At 33.5% G+C, this 16,297-nt stretch overlaps 2 protein-coding genes across 2 annotated transcripts; both read right to left on the reverse strand.

Moving 5' to 3' along the window:
* Positions 1–457: 457 nt before the first annotated feature.
* On the reverse strand, positions 458–5,678 carry Synj (synaptojanin). The gene has a single exon (XM_085202600.1). The coding sequence runs from the start codon at positions 5,508–5,510 to the stop codon at positions 2,181–2,183; it is 3,330 nt and encodes a 1,109-aa protein (XP_085058726.1). The 5' UTR covers positions 5,511–5,678; the 3' UTR covers positions 458–2,180.
* Positions 5,679–6,819: 1,141 nt separating this feature from the next.
* Positions 6,820–15,307, reverse strand: FIG4 (polyphosphoinositide phosphatase FIG4). Its single transcript, XM_085202681.1, has 12 exons — positions 14,902–15,307; positions 14,553–14,763; positions 13,852–14,269; positions 12,950–13,270; positions 12,200–12,544; positions 11,317–11,515; positions 10,735–10,868; positions 10,377–10,604; positions 9,964–10,150; positions 9,560–9,714; positions 8,916–9,110; positions 6,820–7,633 (listed from the first exon to the last, which is right to left on the reverse strand). The coding sequence occupies exons 1-12, from the start codon at positions 14,974–14,976 to the stop codon at positions 7,393–7,395; spliced, it is 2,709 nt and encodes a 902-aa protein (XP_085058807.1). The 5' UTR covers positions 14,977–15,307; the 3' UTR covers positions 6,820–7,392.
* Positions 15,308–16,297: the final 990 nt, after the last annotated feature.

The raw sequence follows: 16,297 nt of genomic DNA on the forward strand, positions 1-16,297 counted from the left end.
GACAGTGACACAAGGGTGTGACTGTAACGCAACGATTGTGGGTTCGATTCCCACTCGAGGAAGTGAAATATTTATTTACGTTTATATTTCCATTTCTTCGCTCTGATATCGAGGCATAGCGCGGCGTTGAGTTCTGCCACTCAACACGCAATGACTCCAGACTTCAGCAGAAAGTGGGGAATGCAATGTCTTAACGCTAGGTTCCCCCTGCCTACCCTGCTGTGTGCGGGATTTGCATAAAAAAATTGCGTCAGTAGTGCGGGTTAACTTCAGAGTGGGTTCAGACTGTGCCAGTTATGGACTCACTATGTCGACCGCGAACTAAGCTCTGACATATATAATCAATTGATTGGAAAATATAGTACAATAAAAGAAAAATATGTGGTATGCGAGCGAAACCGCGTGCGGGTTGCTAGTGTCTTATAAAAAATGGAAAGGAAGGAAAATATGAAAAAAGTTTTTTGAAATCAAGTATATTTTATTTAGCCAGTGTTAAGTAACCATTTACTATGTATATGTAGCTACAACAATATGCTTTTCAATCACAATTTGAATACAACATTTATAAAGCACTACCTAAATCGCTACTTTATTGAAAATTACTGTTACGACAATGATTTTGTTTAATTTCGATTATAGTTTATATAAAAATTCATAAAAAAATAAAATATTTTCAAAATAAAAAAAAAATACAATATATATGGATAGTTAAATAAGGAAATGCAAATCAGGTACATTATGCTCTAATGCCATAGAATGTCCACTATATTCTCATTCGACTAATGTCCAATCAAATAGAAATTAAATATTAAATAAGAGTTGTTAGCTGTAATAATGGAATGGATAAAATATAATCAATAAGTTGATATTAAAAAAAACATGTGAAGTAAATATAAGATTACACTGTGCCATATGTCAATATTGTTTATTGCTTTTCACACTGTAAAATATTCAAATAGATTTGAAACATTCACGTTATTGTTGAATATTTTTAATGTACTTGTAAAAGTACTTTAATCTCTCGCCATTTTACACACTTTCGTGAATAGATGGTTTTCTTTATAAAATAGATACTTGGAAGTATGAAATGCAGTGAAAAATCTTATAACAAAATTTATGAGACATTAGTTGTCTCAAAGTATTCGTTTCAGGGCAAGGTTTTTGAGATTGATTTGATATTTCGTCAAAACACTTTTAACAATGTTGGTAAGGTCAGCAAAATTGAAACAATGAAAAGTTACAATTATCACCTCTGAACGCACAAGTACTTAAATGTATTTTATGATATAGGATATCATTCCACTGTCATTTATTTATCAGAGAGATAGGTAATTTGAAGATAACTCGCCCAATTATGATTATTGCATACATATCTAGTTACAAAAACTTACAATAAATACTCTTATATAAACATTTCTTTTAAGAACATCCACTACGTTTTACTAAATAAACTACCTCTCGATTCGATCAATTATACACTTTATATATAGTTGATCGAAGACCACTCGATATACATATTAATTCGCAACCAATTAATATTTTTTTTATTAATAAATTTTATTATTTAACGCCTCGATAAAATTCCCAGAGTATATATTCTATTGTTCGATGTGTATTAGTATAACAATAAATAAGTAACATACAAGTTAATTAAACTAACAAACCATATTTACTGGCTATATTTATTCATATAAACAAAACTTTCATAATATTAAAAACATAGGAACCCACAGAACAATAACTTTGTTACGAAACCTGAATACTTAATAATCACTAATACTATATTATATTTTGTAATTTGAGTACCTAGGAAATAATTCATCGGGATATGAGATCGGCACATAATCCGTCAATGATCCACAATTTCTTTCCAAAGTAACTTTTGTTCTGAAACAAATCTCATAAAGATATTTGTTAACAATATGAATAAAAGAAAATATAATTTTGAGTTAAATACTGAAGAGATTTTGACCCAATTATCACAGCCTATCCAAATTAATCTTTGATAGTTACACACTGATTAACCATAACAATAACGTTGTATTTTTAAGCGTCTACTTCAAAGCTTTCGTTTAATTGATTATAAATATTTGAATAAACAATTATAGTATGTTTTAACAGCTCATAATACATAAAATATTAATTTATAATCTCAAGTAAGTACTGTATGAAATAGAAGTCTATGTAACTGGTCGAGGGCGCGCCGGCAAGGGGGGAGGTTGTCCTTGTCTCGCTGGAACCGGCGGAGGAGGACCTGTTGGAGGTGGAGGAGGTCCCGTTGGAGCAGAAGGACCCGTTGGGGGTGGAGTATTAGTTGTAGGAAGAGGGGGCGGCGCACACGTGGGAGGAGGAAGGCTATCGGCAGGGGGGGATGCCAATGTAGGCGCACTTACACTTCCTGTCATTGTGTCGTTTTGAATAGGTGCAGGTCGCGGCAGAGGTGGTCGGGCTGGACTTGCTGCCGGTAGTCTTGAAGGAACTAAAGGTGTTGGCGAAGGAGCGGGTGGTCTACCAGGCTGCTGCCTCCGAGGCGTAGGCGGTGCAGAACGGAGAGGGCGTTCTGTTGGCAACTCGCCGAACAACGGCACTGTGTTGTTTGAACAAAGACTAATCTCTGATTTCACTATATCGATCCAGTCGGGTGACTTCAATGATATGAACATAGGGATGGCGCAAGCAGATATTTTTCTTTTTAACGCCGCAGTTAGTGCGTGTTGACCGTCTCTAAAAGTAATACTTAAAGTATGGTCGTCAACAAAACGTACTAATGTTACTTCTCCAATACTGGATAATTCTTGCAGTACAGCTGCCATCACGTTATCGTCGAAAATAGATTCTTCGGTGTCATATTCTTCCATAGGTTGCACTATAATGCTGGCGTCAGGAGGTCCCAAGTCTTTTACTACTTCATAAAAGACTTCCATGCATTTTGTGTAGCTGACTTGTAAGACTTCTATTTCTAAAATAGCAATAACTGGGCGATGGTCACTTTGTTTAAGTTCTGCCCTCCCATAATGCAACAGTTTTCCGGCAGATAATTCCGAAGTAGTTTCCGGATCAATGGTGTGCTTACGGCTCCTCCACAAGACACGATCAGTCCACGCAGGCGCTCGGCACTTTTCGCTGGTGTCGTAGTCATCACTGAATAAATCATATTTGTATGTTGGAAGGAAAGTTATTTCTCCTTCAAAACAATTTTTGAAAACTAAGTCTTGTGATTTCTGCCTCAGTAGTTGATCTTGTTCCAAAAGTCGCTGAATATTATTTTGCGCTGCCAATAAACGTGTTTCCTCTTTATCCAAATCAATACGAAAGTTAAAATCTCCACACCAAAAAACATAATCATGAGAGTATAGAGATCTTCCCATAGGGAATGCTACCTTGCGTGTTATTTCAGTATAGTCAGCATTGCGCTCTGCAACTTGGGATTGACCTGCAGCGAAATGAGCGCACACAAAGCAAATAGAACTTCCGTAAATAACTAAGCGTATGGCAACAGCGCCCTTATTACCAGTAGCGCCACCAAGCCCTGTCTTTACAGAATCAAGAGCTACATCTCTTATGTGTGGTATTAAATCTTTCCTTGCAAAAACAAACAGACAAACACCAACTAACTGATGACTTGATAAAAGTGTATAGGAGGCATCTCTACCTAATATTTTATCTAATTCCTCACTCCAAGCTTTAGCATTATCAGAGCTTGCAGCCATAATGTTACTAGCATTCAAGTCCACTATTTCTTGGAAACCAATCGCAAAGATGTCAGATGGATGGTCTTTTAAGTTCACAGTATTTACCAAAGCAGAATTTGGGCAATCTAATAGCCAATCAGCAAGGGACACATCCTTATATGCAAGGCTTCTGAAATGTTTGCCACCATTGACATTATATGTCCCAATTGTTATACGAATGCTGGAAGGTTGAGTAAATTCATTCGCTCTTCTGCACATTTCTCTAAGTACAGGAGTAGAAGTATGCAATATATTTGAAGGTAATAAAATTCTTGTACGGTCTGACAGTTCTGAATTAAGAGTGGACCCTAAAAGAAGTATGTCTATAGCTTCTTGTTTAGAGTTATCTAGTAAGTTGTTTTGTATGGTTCGAGCAGCTGATCTGGCCCCATCTATCAATTTCGAGCCACCCTGTATTGCTCCTGTACCTGCATAAATTTTTGACACTTCATTTCCATTATTCACCCACATTTGCTTGAAAACTTCCTCAAATCTATTAACATTTTGCTTTTTATCAATACATTGCAACAACATTAATTGTATAGCAAGCATTTCTAAGCCAATAAATGTTTGAATAGCATTAGTTCGGTCCAAGCAATCTAAACAGTTTGTTCGTATAACACCTTTTTGTATATTGTAAATGTCAACATTTTTAGCGCTGAAAATACTTATATTATCATATTGCTTTTCAACTATTTTTTTAAACTTGGATAGGGCTGTTTCTATAGATCCAGCTTTCACTTCCTGATGATAGTCAAAAATTATCTGAGCAATGTCGTTATGAGCAGATTCATTGAGATGTCGTTGAAAAGCATTGCTCAGAGTTGCTTCACCTTCACTGCCACCAATTAAGCTTGACCCTAACAAATTTACAACAATGACTGATCCATAATTACGTTTTAATTGTGAGAAATGTCTATCACACGCACTTGTTGATGCGTCATAACCTCTTGACATTTTAACTTTATGAGATCCTACTTGAATACCTGGTTGTTCCCAGAACAATGGAACTGAGCCCCTAGTTTGAATATAAGATGCTACTGAATCATCTATATATATTGATTGCTCTGTCTCCACAAAATTTGCAACATTTCCATCATCATTACATCCTCTTACATTGAATCTTGTTCCTGCTCTTTCACAGCTCAGTCTAGATATTAATACTGCTCTTGCTTGTCTATGTCCCACATAGATTGTTCTAATTTCCACTGATCCACACATTGCTCTTGTAAGCCAATCTTCACAATCAATGCCATATCTAATTAGATGAATAAATAGGGTTCTGTTCCAGAAAAATCTGTTGTCTGGATTGGCGCCTTTACTTTTTCTCTGAGCACACAGTGTAAGATCAAACAAATTATCACTAGATTTCCCTGAATTCCAAGAAAAATAAAATGTTCCTGAATTAAGTAATTTCCTTACTTCAGAAACCTTGTCTTCACCTTGTGATTGATAAAAAAGAGGCAAAAATTGAGTTTGGGTTATCTTGAAAACTTCAGTATCGTTCACTTTGCCAACTGAGCAGCAACCCGTAACAAGAACGAGGTACAGCAAGCAGCTTTCACCAGAATTTAGTTGTAATACTCCAAGGCATCCATAAGCGTCAGCTATTTTATGGTATTGCTTACGTAGCGTTTCTGTTTCTTGGGACGATAGAGATACTACCGCTTGAGATTCGAATAATAACGCAGTATCTTTATTTCTATGTTGTAAAATTATGCTGTATGGATTAGGTGGCGAAGATTTTTCAAGAACTTTAAATCCTTTAGACATAGCCATTGTGGCTGTCTTTATTTAACGCTGCCACACACTCATCCGCCCCCGAATAAAATTATTTAGAAAATCTAATAGGTAATTAGATTTTGAGTGTAATCACCAACCTACATATACAAGAACAACCGCAAACTAAATGTCACTAATGTCAGTTTTCAGTTTTTCTATGGGAAAAATAAATTAGATTCTAGTCTTTTAGATACACAATATCATCGTTTAAAATTCTGTTACTGTAACGTACATACTTTTCCTAAAGGAATGAATGGCATAATATCGAATTTTCGAAAGAAATATATTTTTGTGTATTTCTTAATCTTCTTGTTTCTCCTAACGATATAAAATATATTAAAAAACATTTTCAGGCAAGAAAGACAGCTTACTATTGTTATTTTATATAATAACAAAAATTGTAAATTAAATTATTTGAAATGATATATTGATTTCATAAAGGGTGAGATCATAATTAAATAACCATCATATCATAAGTACATAAAAAATATTACTTTATATTTCATGTTTTGACTTTTAGCCTGAGATCCGACCGTTGAAACCTGCAGGTATCAGTTTTCTTAATTAAACCTATATTAATGAATAATACATGATTAGTAGAACAGATTACACCTGGGTTGCCTGGAAGAATCCTGCCGCAATCACCTTTAATTACATTTTTACGTAACTCGTTTTTGGAGAAAATTGCACCCATACGTTTTTTATATGAATCGCACATCATTTGAAAGATAATCGCATAAGGGATTCGAAAATTAAGTGTTGCCAGCTCTCAGTCTGCCGCAAGTCTAGGGTTGCCTGGTTTAAACATGTCACTAAATGTTAATAATTTGCACTCATGTGTTTTTTTAATGAATTATATATCAAATTAAAGCTTATTTTTTTCTGAACACTATAAAACAGGGTTGCCTGGAAAATTCCTGCCGCAAACAGGGGTTGCCAGCGTTTGAAATATTTTATTCCGATTCCGTTTGACTATGAGAATAGACGATGAAATGCGCGGTCTGCCTTATGTTTTAAAGTAAAATATTATATTTATAGAAGGTCAATTTTAAAATCAACGTTTATTCTAGTTGTTCACCTGTTAAATGATGATTTTAATCATATTAAGTACACGCAGAAAACTAGTCGGCATTACTGTCGAATTTTCTTCGAATTAATCTTTGCTAACTTAGTTTTGTTTATTATAATTCTATTTTTATTCTATTATAATTCTATAAAATACAATTGCAAAATTTATATTAGAAATATACCACTCTTCTAACAGAAAATGTAAGTTTAATAAAAACACTTAATAAAAAAACTGATAATTGATTATAACTTGTATATTTGATACTATTTATAATAGAAAACAAAACAGTTTTGATCCTTGCATTTTATGTCCTTATATTACATATGAAGCACAAGCATACAAAATTAAGGTATAGAACGCTTATCTGTAGAATATATTAAGTTAATATTTTTTTTAGTTTCACGCTGTATCTCACATTAGCAAGATGGAACCTAGGTTCCTTAACCTTAGCGTTAAGACACGCCGTTCTCTACTTACGGCCTCAATTTTTGATATACACACATATACATATTGACCCTTGACATAAATTATTTTTAATTCACAAAGAAATATAAAAAAACATCACTTTACATTCGCTTATATATTCGCTTGAAATTTAAATTATAATGAAGCGTATATAAGCGTAGAACAGCGTCTGATTGCAATTGCGAGTTAGAGGTTTGATTCCGATTCGGAAAAAATCGCGACGTTGAACATTGTCACACAAATACGCAGCATCTCGGAAATTGGGCGGTGCGGAGTGTTTTAACACAGGGTTTCCTCTGCATACCCTACTATATAAAGAAGGAATACAGCGTGAAGCTAAAAAAATTACAATGTAAAATTAACATATTTCTCGTATAGAGCTAGCGAAGATGGTGGTACGATTATTTTCCCAGTGGTACGTTGTACATATTCATTGTATATCTCTTTGGAAGCTTTACTGACCGTCGGTGGAATGACTTCAATGGAACTGTCTATGGTGAAGGCGCTACTAACTGTCATTACAATGTGAATATCAGATTTGTATCGCGGGTTTGATCGACGTTCGAAGTTTACATAGCGTTTGTATCTGAAAATGAAAAAACTCAAACTCAAATATATAAGTTTTAAAGTACAATTACATAAAATACTACAATATAAAAAAGTACACATAATGTTGGAATATCAATTGAAATAAGAAATATTTATTTTATCAGTAGTATTATCTATATATATAAAAGGACTTGTCCTCACTGACTGAGGTAAGACGCACGCACAGCCGTAACCGCTAATGGTAGAAACGTGAAATTTGGACAAAAGTTTACTTTCGTAATCTGGACATCCACTAAGAAGGGATTTTGAAAAATTTTAACCCTAAAGGGGTGAAATAGGGGTTCAAAGTTTGTATGGAAAAAATTTTAAATCGGCACCGATTTTTATAAAATTTGAAATTTAGATTTTTAAAAGTATTTAATTGAACACGTGTTTCATTGTTTTCTAGAATTCTCTCCCTAAGGGTGCAAATAAGGGGTTGAAAGTTTGTATAGGTTTTTTTTAAATCGTCACCAATTGTTATAAAATTTGAAATTCAGTCTCTTAAACGTATATAATTAAACACATGTTCCATGGTTTTCTAGAATTCACCCCCTAAGGGTGCAAATAAGGGGTTGAAAGTTTTTATGGGAAAATTCTTAAATCGCCACCGATTTTTATAAAATTTGATATTTAGACTCTTAAAAATATTTAATTGAACATATGTTTCATGGTTTTCTAGAATTCACCCCCTGAGGGTGCAAATAAGGGGTTAAAACTTTGTATGGAAAAATATTTAAATCGCCACCGATTTTTATAAAATTTGAAATTTAGACTCCTAAAAATATTTCATTGAACACATGTTTCATGGGTTATTAGAATTCACCCTTAAATACGCAAGCGAAGCTGCGCGCGTCCGCTAGTTATTTATATTAAGAGTTGTCAATTGACTATTACAACAAAAATTTATATTTTATCTATATCTCCATTTCATATTAAATATTTCCTAAGTCATTTAGTTAAATCAAATAAATAGTTTTGTATTCAAAAATAAATTAATATGCTTCATGTTTAATTTATTTGTTATCTAGACTGGACTGAGACGTTGTCCCCCTTCTCCTTATTCAATTTATCCGTTATGTTTCAAAGGTTGTCTGGTAGAGATTGCTTAAAGCAATAAGACCGCCTTTGCATACGTGTTTTTTTTTCTTTCATTTTTATGTATGTTGTTCTTTCTATATATTTATTTTATGTGTGCAGTAAAGTATATTTTCTATTCTATTCTAGTACCAAATAGAATATAAACATCTACTTCACATAGAATTACAACAGCAACTTACAATAGCATGTCACGATTACTGGGTTCCTTAACTTTTATACAATTATATCGTTTTATAGCTGGAAATGGTAGGCTGTCCTCAGTTTCGGTTTCTTCAAGCAATTTCTTTACCAATGTTATGGGCGAAACGGTTGGCTGTCGTGAACTAGGTGTTGAACTTGTGAGATCGTCGTCTGATGTCGAATCACTATTTGAACTAAAACAAAATGTTTATGGAAGAATTTTAAATACAATATTTATTCCGCTATATATAATAGCTGTGGGCGTTAAGTGAAGCCGTCGTGGCACAGGGACCAAACAAATGTTTTAGCTAATTGAATAAGAATTGACTGTAACTTTATATTTCTATATTATCTATATTTTTTAAATGATATTTTAAAAGAAACATCATGCAGATTAGGAAATTAATAATTATCCATGACAGGCGAGCGGCGCCGCGAACGAGTCTCTAAGCCGGTGGGTATAGTGTAGGTATTTTCAATCCCTCGCTGTGGTAAGGAGGCAAAGTATGGCGTCGAGTTCCGCTACTTAACACGCAATGCCTCGAGAATTCGGCGAAAAGTGGTGAATGGAATGTTAAGTGACCTACTTCCACTATATGTAGAAACTATATTTAATAAAAATGTTTAGCCTATTATGACTTACTCGCTCGAATTATTGGAAATTGTACTTGATCTTCCGCTTATGACTGGGTTCTTAGAGTTTGGTCCTTTTATTTGTCCTACTGTGCGACCGCGAACTACAAACGGACTTAAACTTTCATAAGAATTCGGAGCGAGGTCTCGTAACGTATGGTACATCTGTAAAATATGATTTTATCAAATTTATTATATTTCTGAAGGAAATTATTATTATGTTAACCCTCTAAAGGAGTTAAAAAGTTAAAAGTTATCATTGTAAATAAAATTAAGGACAAAAAAAAACATAAGTGTTAAATGACTTGCATTACATTAGTAGTAAACACGGTGTTATCGAAGGGGCGCATGTACTCGTGGTAGGGGTCGGCCGTCTGCAGTACTACTAATAGAGACTCTACTAGATCAAGTCACCTTAAACTCGAAGCAGTCAGTAAACACGGTGTACTCGAAGGGGCGCGTGTGCTCGTGGTAGGGGTCGATCATTTCGAGCGCAGCGTCCCCCTGCATGCCGATGATCTCGCAGCACAGCTTGCGCATCTCATTGGTCGGCCGCGGCAAGTGTTGCAGCACCTCGTCGTCCCACCACTTTGTTAAGGATCTAATGAAAATAAATAATGATTACATGTCTACGTAAATTTGTCACCCTTTTCCATTTTTTTTTTTCTGTTTTGCTAATATCTTGAAATTACATTATTTTTTGTATTTGTACTTCATGTACCTACCAAAACGGGAAAATTAATTTAATATAAACATAATTACACGCCAGTGGGAATCAGATCCATAACCATTGCCTCAACCAGAATCAAATTATATAAACATAATACCTTTTATTTGGAATATACACCATAGTCTCTGGGTGGTGTAAGTAGTAATCAGTGGGATATTCCCAAATGGCCGGTCTCGAAGGATCCGGTACAAAATGTCCAAGAAATAGATTCATTGTGTTTTGTTTCTCCGCATCAGAAAACGTGTTGGAGTAGTATCGACTCAAAGTTTGCATAATATCATTGCCGTGAGAAGACCATGGTGCTGTTTTTCTGTATGTCTTAATCCTGTGAATAAAAAGTCAATTCAATTGGTCTGGCATTGGAAAGAATAATAATTCATTCCCCCAAGTCAAACCCAGAATCGTTACATTTACAGTCACAGTGCCTCAAGATCTTTACTGAATAAATAATATACCTGTGTACCAATTGTGATCCACCATATTGCAATGCTAATGTGTCGCCGTGGTCTTCATACAACCCCTCCAAGAGCCTCACACAGTCTGAGTCAAATTCAATCACAGGTTCCTGAATAAGACCAAGTGCATACAGCTGCAACATTCAAAAAGATTATTTAGAGGGAAGATGAGAAAAAGAAGTGTCTTAATGGGAATGAAGTTTCTTAACATTATATTGAGAGGGAACCTGGACTCTCTACCTACCCTACTATGCCGCACATAGTAAGATAATAAAATGATGCTACATTTTTTTCGTGGGGAAAAAAGATCAACATTTTACCATCCTTTAAGGTACATTAAGAACCGTCATAGCGGAAAGGCACAGAATTGGACTGAGAACCAAGTACGTAGAAACCCGAAAGTTACGGTTTCGATTCTCAAAGACTCGGAGAATATTTTAATTTCTAGTAAATGGGCTACCCCATTTACTACAAAATTAAAATATTCGCAGTCTCACACTCCATTCTCCACTTGAACCTACGTTCCCTCTGCCCTACCCTTCTATATTTATACACCGTTAAGCTAAAAAAAAAATATTATACCTGATGAGCTAAAACACATTTCCCAATAGCAAACTGTGCTGTATTAGTCCTGTCGAGACAATCTACGCAGTTGACCCTCACAAGCCCCGTCTGAAGTCTCCCCCCTTGATGTCCTTCTACACCCATTTCTTCACCATAATTTTTTCCACTTAAAAATATACCAGTTCTTCTTACAACTGTTCGGGCTATGGCTGATAGCCTGCAAATATTATTTAATAACTATTTGTCATTTTGTTAGTGTAAAAATGCAATTGCTATTTCATATCTTGCTGGTCATTCTTGAATAAAATTATTGAATTTGTATAAGTGTCAGACTGGCGCATTGAGGTTGCGTTCATTCATTGCATGATTTATGGCAATATGCACATGTTTTGTATTAAACTGAAACTGCAAATGTAAATTTAATGATAGATATCTCGTCCAAGCCAATAAAATATATATCTTTTTTTAGATTATTTCAGTCTGTACGTCAGTATTTTGTATGTCTCTTACGACAGATTGCTTTGAGAAAAAATAGTTTTAGGAAGCATGGTGTCAATTTTTGAAGACCTATCTGTATCCAGAGTTAAAGCAAGCTGAAGTTGGGTTTATTAATATGGAGAAAAGTAAACTTCAGCAAAAGCAAATCTTACTATACTATTAGGAGACACATATCTAGGGGAGTTTTTTTCTTAGTTCTAAACTTAGTTAGTAACAAATGGAAATTAACAAATATGTGCGCAGTTATTTAGAAAAAGATTTCAAAAATTATTGACCAGTTCCATAACAACAAGATAAAATAAAAAAAGTACATCCATTAATTCAGGTTCTGGAAACTAATTGAAATAAAATGAAAAAAAAAAATTTAATAATACTGTAATTGAAAATTCATTAATGTATTTACCTGTCAAGTACTTTAGCATCAGCTCCTTTGTTCATCCTGGCCATGTCCAGATGATAGTATTGAATAGCATTCTCTGGTGGCAAGAACTGATTAAGATATTTCACAGCATTGCTTATTACATCTGTTAAGAGAGATTCATGTTTTTTCTTTTCTCTTTTCTTTACCAAATTGAGTATCATAATTGGTGAACCATATCTTTGCATTAAATTATTTAAATGTTTTGCAGGAATCTCCGAATATGGATCACTACGATCTATCATAATGGCTGGCTTTGGCACCATTTTGGAGATATCCTGCGACCAGAAACATGGTATTGAACCTCTCATCTGGACAAATGAACTAAATCTGCAAGATAATAAATACTTAATTGCGATGATGCATGCATGTGCATACTGAATACAATGTCTTGAATTTAAGTGGAAAACAGATGATGTCACTGTTACTATATCCAAAAACAGAAATATTTTTTTAGCTTCGCAGCTATATCTTGCATGTAGCAGGGTAGGCAGAGGGAACTTGGGAACCTAATGTTCAGACACTCCATTCCTATTAGACACTTGCATATTTCCGCCAAATTCTAGAGGTATTGCATGTTAAGTGGCAGAACTCATCGCCGCAATTTTATTTTTTGCCAATTGAAATATTTTTTTTGAAATTAATTTGTAAACTGAATAAAATTACAAATATCACATATAATTAATATCAATTTTTAACAACAATAATTGCTCATAGTACACAAAACTAATATACCTGCCACTGGTGAAGGAGGATATCAGTGCATCATGAACAATTTGTTCCGTTTCTACTTCATTAGCCACATCACCATGCATGTTAGCACCTCTTTTTAAAAATCTAGTTCCAGCATACCTATTGCTTCGTCTAGCAATAAGGGTTAAATATATCGGTCGTCCAAATATATTTAAGTTGCTCTGTTCGATAAATCCATGTATTATATAAAGAATCCAATCTGGATGTAATTGGGAATGCACAACTGATAATAAATGGCTGTTCCAAACAAATCTCCATTCAGGAACAGTTCTGACACCAAAGGCTAATTTTGTATCTGGTTGACTATGTAAATAAAAAATATTTATTTTATTTTAGCTTGTTTGATTGATTTTTAATGTTGTAATACCCTTCTGAGTAGGCAGCGGGAACATAGTTTTAAGACATTCTCCACACACACACATAGCATGTCGACACCTTATTTTGTCTTGTTACCAGAGCAAGAAAATGAGAATATTTCATTAATTTCCCGAGTGTCATAAAAAGTTATATTTTTAAATATTTCATTTAATAAGTTCATATAAAATATAATTTTAAATTTTATAATTGTATTGTTTTTGTTTTTTAATGAAAGAAATGAGGCACTGCCCATTTAATTAGGAACACACCAAATTTTAGCTCTTTATTTATAATAGTTTGAGATGTATGATGTTTTTCAATTATGTAACAGATGAGTATTATATAATTTGTAGAAGATTTAATGTGTAAAACAATAATCTATCTTTTCCTTGGTACACTCATTGTTGTTGTTTATTATTAAATAAAAACAAAGATATAGAATTTATAAAAATAACATTACAACGACTAAAAGTTAAAGAAACTTATAAAGTAAAAAAAAATATTTACTTGTGACAAAAAATATTTACCCAGTCTTATCTTGTCTCTCTTGCAATTGCTTCTTCCATGTTTCAAATATGTCTTCATCATCTTGTTTGTTTTGACAAGTGCACTCTTTATCTGAACTTAAATTGGATTGATACACAGCAGCTGTATCAGGTTTTGGAAATAAAGCTGGAGCTAACTTTCTTGGAGGTGCCACATTCATTTGTAAAGTATGTGTCACATCATAGCTGTAGCTATAGTAAAAATTTGTTGATAAATCTATAGCTAGAAACATTTTCACATATCTTTGCTCGTCTGGATGTAAAGGTTTGCTGGAATCACTTGGAATATAAATCATAGCTGTGTCTTCTATCTTATAAATGGAATGAGAACCAATTACTGCTATTTTTCTCCTTTTTGTTACAAGAATAATATAGTAACCTTCCAGAAAACGAATGAATCCTGTAATTTAAAAATGTTATCTTATGAACATATTGCTAATTCAAGAATAGACTTTTGGACTGTAACCATAAATCAAGTTTGTATGTATTAATTTCTATTCAGGGGAATAAATAATTATCATTTCCTCACTCGCAAGCCAGACAGACCACAGTACTAAATGCCACTGCTCATTGGGTGATGCATGGGTAATGGAGTATCCAAACATTAGGTTTCCTATCCTGCTATATACAGAATACATTACAAAGCTAAAAAAATCAATTGTTTTATAAAGACATATACCAACCTACAATACCAAAAGCAGATACAAGTTTATTTAAACCAGGAGTTCTTCCACTTCTATTACCGAATCCAATCATGTTGAGTAATTGATGAATCTCTTGTTTATTATATTCAACTTTATCATCTACCAGTATTAGCTCTTTTGAGTCAGTTCTATCTATTTTTAAAACACGAAATCTTGTTTGTGTATTATTAGATCCAATAAGATAAAACCTCTGAAAATATGCAAATCACATTTGCGTAAAAATATATTTTATTTACCACCTATATTAAAATAAAAAAAAGGTTCCTCTTTTCTATAATTATGATATCGATAATTAGCCTACAAATTAATAACTATATATTATACTTACTGCTTTAGTTTCATATAATGCAATTCGTTGAATAGAACTAATTATTGGGTGAAATACTATGTTTTTCTTAGACATGTTGAATAAATAATTACTATCACAATTTAATAACTAATAATAATTTAGCCTTTACAATTTAACAAAATATTAAAACACGAACGTCTTCTTATAAGTAAAATGTTATAATTATTAGTAACATTTTTAATAATAATTAGGATATTTAATAATATGTTGACGTGTTTATATTTAAAAATGTAAAATTGATTCACTAATTTAATAAAAGTATATGCTGTGTTGACGTGTAACTTATAATTCTTTTTCAGTTTGATTCGCAATATTAGTAATCATGATGAAGTAAAGTTAAATCTTTTCGCTAAATAAATAAGCAAAAAGTAAACAAGAAGAGACTACGAAGTGACAGATGTTAAAGTTTGAAGTTTGAACATTAATTAACACATCGCATCAATTCGAATATCGATGTTTCGAGATATGGCCATCGAATCACATATAAATACAATTTTATATATCTATTTATGTTATATGAAACTTTGAACAGGTTTTTATTGTGATTAATATGAAAAAAAGACATTACAAATGGTGAATAAATATCAGTAAGCTTTTTCATTAAAACCATATAGCGGGTAAGGGATTTGACATTAATATAATTAGGATCTACAAGTATATTTAAGTTTATAGCTATATATTTATGTAGCCATAAAGTAAATAAAATATGTATGGTATAGAAAAGCATTAAAATAAAGTTTTAGATATTTGGCATTAAGTAAAAAAATCGATGAATTATCGATACACTCTGATCGGATCAAACAGCTATAATTGTCAAATGTTATCAAATCATAGATTAGGTCATACGCTGTAAGACTGTTAAAACACTTCCTTTCTCCACTTTCCGTCGAATTCTGGAGGTATTGCGTGTTGAGTGGCGAAACTCAACGCCGCTCTTTGCCTAGTCGCCAGAGCGAGGATATAAAAATATTATAAATTTACGCCATGGACAACCGGTCGCGTTTACATTCGCTGTTTTATTATAATAAATATTCATTTAATCAAAACTAAATATGAGGCCGTCGTGGCTCAGGGTCACAAGGGTGTCACTGTTACGTGACGTTTGTGGGTTAGACTCCACACGACGGAAAGAATTATTATTTTTTTATATTTTCATTTCTTCGCTCTCGTTTCGAGGTGGCAACCGAGGCGGAAGGAGTGGTACAAGTCAAAGCCGCAATTTTTCTCGTTAGTCTTGTTACCAGAGAGATAAAATGATAATAATAAATATTTCGTTTCCTCGAGTGGGAATCGAACCCACAACCTGTCCCGTTTACAGTCGCATGCTTCTTCTGCCACTCCTACGACTAGCATCTACTTAAGCCGAACTCATAAT

This window comes from Heliconius melpomene, chromosome 19, assembly GCF_056956725.1.
Source record: "Heliconius melpomene rosina isolate 202511_hmr_F chromosome 19, ASM5695672v1, whole genome shotgun sequence".
Lineage (NCBI taxonomy): Eukaryota > Metazoa > Arthropoda > Insecta > Lepidoptera > Nymphalidae > Heliconius > Heliconius melpomene.

What these genes read in the sequence shown, in the direction of transcription:
- FIG4 (XM_085202681.1), bottom strand. Translation starts at nt 14,976, where the DNA reads ATGTCTAAGAAAAACATAGTATTTCACCCAATAATTAGTTCTATTCAA. An exon ending in CATTATATGAAACTAAAGCA is followed by an intron (nt 14,764 to 14,901) that starts GTAAGTATAATA and finishes GCATATTTTCAG; the next exon opens with AGGTTTTATCTTATTGGATC. An exon ending in GTGTATATTCCAAATAAAAG is followed by an intron (nt 10,151 to 10,376) that starts GTATTATGTTTA and finishes TATTTTCATTAG; the next exon opens with ATCCTTAACAAAGTGGTGGG.
- Synj (XM_085202600.1), bottom strand. Translation starts at nt 5,510, where the DNA reads ATGGCTATGTCTAAAGGATTTAAAGTTCTTGAAAAATCTTCGCCACCT.